At 35.7% G+C, this 7,658-nt stretch overlaps 1 protein-coding gene across 2 annotated transcripts; it reads left to right on the forward strand.

Moving 5' to 3' along the window:
- Nucleotides 1–1,537: 1,537 nt before the first annotated feature.
- Nucleotides 1,538–5,399, forward strand: LOC148846809 (cytochrome c oxidase subunit 5C). Of its 2 annotated transcripts, none has more exons than XM_088949592.1 (2): nucleotides 1,538–1,677; nucleotides 4,986–5,399. In XM_088949592.1, the coding sequence occupies exon 2, from the start codon at nucleotides 4,998–5,000 to the stop codon at nucleotides 5,187–5,189; it is 192 nt and encodes a 63-aa protein (XP_088805718.1). In that variant the 5' UTR covers nucleotides 1,538–1,677; nucleotides 4,986–4,997; the 3' UTR covers nucleotides 5,190–5,399. The 2 variants fall into 2 exon arrangements, with proteins under 2 accessions (XP_088805718.1, XP_088805719.1); XM_088949593.1 differs by having other exon boundaries at nucleotides 1,539–1,677; nucleotides 4,973–5,399.
- The last annotated feature ends 2,259 nt before the right edge of the window (nucleotides 5,400–7,658 follow it).

The following is a 7,658-nucleotide window of genomic DNA, read 5'->3' on the forward strand; positions in this document are numbered from 1 at the left end:
ATGAAAATAAATAATCAAATCACTTGTAATTCAATGGTCAAGTGAGACCATGGATTTTTGTAATAATGAATGCTTTGGGTTCAAATTTTTATATTGTCAAAAATATTTTTGGGTTTATTTTAAGACGGCTTCAATTCCAAGGCAGGTTCCACCAAGGTTGGTTCTATTGAGGCCAAGTCATTGGACAGTTCAAGTAGAATAAACCCCTAGACCCTAGAACTAACCTAGGTGGGGGTCGATTCTAAGAATTTGGAACCAAACCTTGCCCTATAATAGATTGGATAGGGTCAATTCAAGGTCGGATCCATTCGATTTCAGGTAGAACCTACCCATTTTCTTACCCCTAATATTTGGGCCAAAATCTTAAATCTTTTCCTTAAGGCTCTGTTTGAAAGGAAAACAAATACAAATATATACAAAATAGTACAAAATACAATTTTTTGCATTCTACATATTTGTATTTATACTCTTCCCAAACTGAGCCTGAAAAATAAAATAGAGGATGTGGAATTTAGGAAGGAACCAAAGGACTCCTCTTGAACTCGTAACTGATTTTTTGGGTTGGTTGCTACTCTTCTTACTCAAGTCAAATAGAAAGCTTCAGAACCCACTTGTGTTTTGTTGAAGGACAAACTATGCCCATTCTAAAGCCTCGAAGTCCAAAACCATCCATTTATTTACAGAAAATGAATTGGGTTAGCCAAATTTCAATCCCTGTCCTTTATTAGCTCTATAATTGAATCTTGCTCAATCAATATCAATAAGGCCTCATTCTTTTGGCGGCAAGTTATTTATTTGGGTTCATGCATTTACTCAAATAAGTATTATCTAAGAAAGTATTATTCATGTAAGTATATTTATCTATATTCTTTTGCGAGTGAATTCCCTAAAAAGACCCTTAACTCTTTCTTTTCTTTTTTTCTGGTAAATGTATTTTATTATATTGATTAAATTCTTTCTCTCCAAAATTTGAACAAATAAAAAATTGATTTCCATAAAGTCCACACTTCACTAATGAAAGAATACGCCCCAAACATATGCCGGGCCTAAATAATAATGCCTCAAATTTTCTGATATAAAAGTTGTCCATACTCCATATAAAAGAGGATGATCGGAAAGATGCACAATTTGTTGATGTTTTGATATTGCCCGGTTTAGCGTGGGGGGCGAAATTTGATGCCATTAGGGAGTATTCACCGGAAACAAGTCAGCATATGTGGTAAGCTAAAGATGATAAGCTTTCAACCTTCCAGTTTCCCAAACGGGGTAGTAGGTTGCCAGTTTTTTCATTTATATAAGAATAGAAATCAGTGGGTCTTCCTCTCTTGTATGATATTGCCCGGTTTAGCGTGGGGGGCGAAATTTGATGCCATTAGGGAGTATTCACCGGAAACACCGAGGCTACAAGTCAGCATATGTGGTAAGCTAAGGATGATAAGCTTTCAACCTTCCAGTTTCCCAAACGGGGTAGTAGGTTGCCAGTTTTTTCATTTATATAAGAATAGAAATCAGTGGGTCTTCCTCTCTTGTATTCCATCCAATTGCAAGCCAAATCCATCCTGTTATAGTGGTTGACCGAGCCCGTCGTAACATCCTCTCTCCGACTCCTCTTTTCTTGCCCTCTCTCTCGTACAACCCAACAGCGTGAATACATCCTTTCGTGATCGCCGCTAACTGGTATGGATCTCTCACGCCCTTCTCTCCTTTTCCGCTTTGGATTTCTCTCTCCTTTTATCTATATGCCTTTACATAGCTTTGAGAGTTTTATTTCTTTGGTTTCTTATTTAGGGCTTTTATAGGCATATGCAAGTAGAGTGATTTGGCAAAATATGTTGTACCTGAAAGCCCTAATCCTAACGGTTTCAAGAGAATCGGAAGAAAGCTCGTATTCTGTTAGATCCTGTTGAAACTTGTTCCGAAATACTGTTCTTTAGGGTTTTGTTAGATTTGATGGGGCTGTCTGAGTTTCCTCAGGGATTCTTTCTCCGATGACCAGTAGTTGTTATTCTTCACCGCATTTTACTAGGTCAACGGGACAGCAGAGGCATTTAGACATAGCTTATAAAGAGAAATATGATCAAGAGGATATATAAGGAGGGAATTGAATAATGGTGTTTATCTTTGATTTTTTTTTTATAATTTTTTGAAGCCTTTCTCTGAATACTTTTGCTATTTACTTAGTACTAAGATACGATTGCTTGAACTTGGATGGATCTGCATTTAACAAACAAAGATGAAAGAATTCCGTGTTTGTTGTATATGCTTCCTTCTTTACCAAATGAATTAATGATACCGGAAACCTACTATTACCGTTATCATACCTTTCTGACATCAACTTGTAACAAATCACTTCTTCTAACTGGTGCTGTGATGGATGGTCTTCTACGCAAGTGGCAGAATCATCTTAGTGTATTTTCTCTCATTTTATCACCTATTGGGCCTACTCCTAGATTCCTAGGGAGGACTTCATTCCTAATTCTATCCTTTTTAGTTTTTTATACTCCTCCATCTTAGCATTTGCATTTCTGCCACACCAATTTTCTAGATATGTTGTTTCTTGATTTCTCAACCCTTTGGCTCCATACAAGGTAGCTTGCCTTACAATTGCTTTATTTATAGAATTTTCCTTTTAGTCTAAGTGGTATTCACCTATTAGATAAAAGTCCAGATGCACCCCTCCATTTTACCCATCCTATCCTAATTATTTGGGTGACATCCCCTTCAGTATCTCCCTTGTTATGAATTATTGAACCAAGGTGCAGCAAATGGTTACATTGACTTATCTCTTAGTCTTCAGCCCTAAGTTTTCCTAATTTACACTCATATTAGTGCTAAATTTAAATTTCATATACTCTATTTTAATCTTACTTATTTTAAAACCTTTTGTTTTTAAGGCATTTATCTGTAAGCTAATTTTTGCATTTAATCCTTAATTTGTTCCATCAATTAAATTATTAAAACCTCCATTTTGCATTTTTTCTGTTGATCCAATCTAGAAATGAATTCTTCAATGTATCAATAAATTAACAGGATTAATGAAGGGGAAATTGTGGAAATAGGACACGTTTGAAATGGGAAGGTGTACATTTGGAGTATTTATTATGGGAATTTTTTCCCAAATATATGGATGAACTGGAGAAAATTACATTATAGCACTCAGGCTAGAGGTGGCATTTAAGGTTCTTCAAGTTTTTTTTTTCATTAATTTTTTTGGTTGATTCCAATTGATTTGTTTTTTTTTTCCTTGCCGTTTTTGGATGACTGAAAGAAGATTATAATTAAGGAGGAACATCATTCATAAAAAAGAGGAGCAACAATAGATGCATAGTCCAAATCCAGCAAAAAAGGTGGTGTGCTGTACCAAACCACTTCCAAGAGAGATTGTTTTGCAAACTGAGCGACAAAATGAGCAAGGTTTAATAGCCTCTATAGTCTATACTAACATAAACAAATTTAGTTTATCAAAAAAAGTAGAAGATTTCTTAGTACAATCCACAATTTGAATGCAGACCCAAGAAAATCCCAGCCCCATCTCCATTAAGAGTTTTAAATGAGGTTGAAGAATCTGACTCCACTATCATCAATCTGCAAAGGTTAGTCTTGGCAAAGGCAAATAGCCTTAAGCTCTGCTTCAATATCTCCCCATTGTACCAAAAAACCTCCTGCTGCAGAAAAGAAAGAATAGTCATATTGTAACAAACAACACTTTCAATTTTACCTCCTTTAAGCGCAATGTCACATTTGATTCTGAAACCTGTAACAGGGGGATTAGTTTTCCCAATAGAGGAGATCTTCAGAGAATTCTTGATAGGATGAGGAGTTGAAAAATAATGAAATATATTATTGCACCAACTAATAGTCCCATTAACTTTCCTAATTATAGAGTTTCCCTTTTATATGGTCTTTAATTTGGTTCAGTTATTACCAAGATTTAAATAGCAAAGGTGGGTGGCAAGGCAGTTGGGTCTTAAGAAACCTTGAGACATAACATGACATGAAAGGAATTTACACTTAATCTGCTAACTTAATACAATATAACAATACAGCTTTCCAGCTTTTGTAGGCCCTTCGATATTGGGTAATGGCTTTTTTTTATACACATACTGGATCTAAGTTTTAACTGATCAAGCATCTTCATTATAGTTTCAACAAATTACAGGTCTAACTTTCTGATCCAAAAGCTAGTATTTGTTTAACAGAAGAATAAAATGAGCCGTTTATGGGTGAGCCATTTTTGACAAACACTGGTTAGGTCTATTCTATGGTGCATGTATGAAATATGAGTAGCTGATTATGTATCTATGTATGCCTAACCAGCAACATTTTTTTTACTGAACCGACTGAATGAAAAAAAAAGGAAGATTATTCATTTTGTTGAAAGATTGAGTACTAGCACAAACAAGGTTAGGGCTTCAAACTAGTTCCTTTCTCTAGGAATGCCTATGATCAATTTTATTCCCCTATCATTTACTGAAAAAGTGACCGTGGCATTACTGCATAAGCTTACATATGACTAAACAGTTAAAAGTTAAAAACAAATAAGTAAATATAGTCTTTTTTTATATCTTCATTTTGTATTTGTATTACGTTTGCAGTTAAAGAGGCTTATTCTTTGCCCACAAATTCTAACACTTTTCTCACCCTTGTTGGTTTCCTTCACCTGGTCACCTTCCTCACAGGATGATCCCTGATTTCTTTGTAAACTCCACTCACCTCTTCAAACAGCTTTAGGCTTTACCATTGCATCAGGCAATGGCTCGCCTCAAGGGGGAAAAAAACAAGAATAGAAATGGGTAGTAGCTTTTGCACTAGGAAATGTAGAAAGTTATCTGTAACAAACTTCTCCTGCACACCAATCTGAAAAAGTGAGAACAAAAAATCATCTGCATGATAAATAAAATGGCCTTGGTAGTATTTGTATGATCTATCATATTATTCTGTACAATTACAACGTTCATTTTGTTAACTATAGGGATTACTTGCAGTTCAAAAGCCAGATGGCGGCCCATAAAATTGCTCATGCTACCTTGAAAGGACCTAGTGTGGTGAAGGAGATATGCATTGGGATCACTCTTGGTTTACTAGCAGGCGGAATGTGGAAAATGCATCACTGGAATGAGCAGAGGAAAGTAAGAGCATTTTATGACATGCTAGAGAAAGGTGAAATTAGTGTTGTTGCAGAAGAGTAACGTTTACTGCATCCGATCATGTTGATGCTTTAACAATATTTGGTTTCGTTAGTCCTTTTAATTTCAACATTGATATTTAAGATGCAAATCAAGCATACTTTCTTGGTTTTGGTTTTGAGGGAAATAAATTTCTGGTGATGAAACATGTGAACTATATTTGTTGAACTTCTTCTGGTATTATTGTGAACCATACTTCTTGGACATGTCCAACTATTCTTCTTGTTGCTTATGCTTGCTTGAATTTTGTAAAAAAAAAAAAAAAAAAGAGGCTTTTTGAGACAGGTTGGGTTCCACATTATGGTGGAGCTGCGTTGCACCATCTTAATGGTTTTGACCTAGTTCCCCAATGTAGACAACCCGCATTTGTTATTACAGTGTCATCGCCTTGCTCTGAAACAATTAAATCAAAGCTTTTGATTTGCTGTCGTGGCCCCATCTTGAATTAGATGAAGTGACTTCTTGGTGGGGCCACTGCAGTATGTCCATGACCTTACCTTAGCCCAGGGCTAAAACAGAAAATCATGGCTATAGGTGTCAATTGGACTGGATTTGGTCCAATCCCATCCTGTCTAATGTGAGTCCATTACAAATCGACCAGTTCCAGTTCAATCCAGTCCAATGAATATTTTGGACCATTTTGGGTCAGTCCAATTTAATGTTTTGACCATTCAATCTGTTTAAATTTGTTTTAATTTAGATTGGTTTCAACCCAAACCTGATTTATTGACATCTATATTCTTATCTCATATCAATGGACCAGATATTGGTTTAATCCAATCCAATCCAATATAAATTTATTACGGATGGATCAGGTCCATTGATCCAATCCAATCTAAAAAATATTTTGGTTTGGACTGGATTGGTCCAATCCAAATCTGGTCGATTGGCACCCTTAAAATTATGGCATTAGGTGTATTCAATTTCAATGGCCCCACCAAAAAGTCTTAGATGGGGCCATCGAAACAAGGTTTTGATTAATTTGTTTCAGCGCAGGGCTAAAAGATGGGTTGCCCACTAAAAAACCTGCTTTTGGTGTTCATTTGAACTTTGTACGGTCATGCTGATGTTGCGTTTTCTAATATCGAACAGTGGATGCTGGAATCTCCTGCAAGTAAAAATGATTCATACATAGCATTTAATCGTACATTGAGAATATCTCGTACATGTTAAAAAGATGTTTTCAACTTATTCAGAGAATTTTAACTTGCCGGAGAGAACGGTAATTCTTTATTTTTTTAGTAAAATAAACTAAGTTTCATTGAACTGAAGCAGCCAGACCAGCATAGCATCTATGAAAATGCCCGATTCTTTTAAACCTTTACGAACCAGCCTGTGTGCCAATTCATTTCCATCACTCTTAACAAAAAGAGAGTAATTTCCATCTCTCTTAACAAAAGAGAAATTTAGACCCTCGCAAAGAGCTAAGTTGTCTTTGCAGAAAAAAGCCTCGAGTTAAAGCAAGGTCTTGGTCCCTTGGCCATTTTATAAGGCTCAAATCATCACTTTCCAGCACAAAAGTGCCTGAAACAAAAATGCTTGGCTAAGTGTAGTCCTTTTAGAGCAGCCATAGCTTCTGCTTGAAATGGAGAATATACGGAACATGGACAAAAAAAAAAATAGCCTGAACCAAGTCAAAATGATTCCTGATCACTGCTATAAAAGCTGCAGAACCGTCCTTATTGAAGCTACACATTTTTCTGCAATTCCTTGCATTTAGAAGCTTGAAAAACAACCACTGCAACTAGGAAAAGATTTATGCAGATCATAGGTCAAAAAAAAAAAAACTGTGACCACCTTTTAGGTAGGATCTACGAGGTGATGTTTGGTTCATGGCTATTTATAGCTGAAACACTCAAACTAGTGCACTCAGGTGTCTTGTGTTTAACATCAACTTTATGTTTGTTTTGGTCGAATGACCTGGCTTTTAGCATCTTATGCCATAATGTAAAGATATATTCTAGTGCATTGCCTACTAGCAAAAATGGGAATGCTATCAAATTCCTATAAAACTTTCAACAGGATTTCCTGCAAGCAAAAAACTCTTCACATACTCTACAAGCACAGTCACCTAGATATTAATTTACATACATCTACAACATAGGTTCTTTTATTGGTTTCAATGAATACAGATATTTCATTTCAACATTTTAGGTAGTAAATATCAAACACAATACTGCTCAAAATACTTGTTCAATGACCGATCAGCATACGCCTATATTGATATTGATATGAAATGCAATTGACTCGAAACATTTGATGCTGAAATGACAATGGTGCCAATCATGGTTTTAGAACTGTCATTGATCCGGATGTTTGGATCATTCTGCCTGGAAATTGTCTAAGCAGCTAGTTTCATTTTACCTCAAACCCAGTCCCTGCCCAAAACCGTTGAATCGGTTAACAATTCATTGATTCGATTGGTCAAATCATCGATTTATTGAACGATTTTGATCGTTTTTTATTTTAATT

This window comes from Nelumbo lutea, chromosome 6 (genome assembly GCF_056320005.1).
Source record: "Nelumbo lutea isolate HS-2025 chromosome 6, American lotus-T2T, whole genome shotgun sequence".
In the NCBI taxonomy this organism is placed as follows: Eukaryota; Viridiplantae; Streptophyta; class Magnoliopsida; order Proteales; family Nelumbonaceae; genus Nelumbo; species Nelumbo lutea.

Bases quoted from the DNA above. Each gene is read 5' to 3' on its own strand.
- LOC148846809 (XM_088949592.1), top strand. From the start codon at position 4,998: ATGGCGGCCCATAAAATTGCTCATGCTACCTTGAAAGGACCTAGTGTG.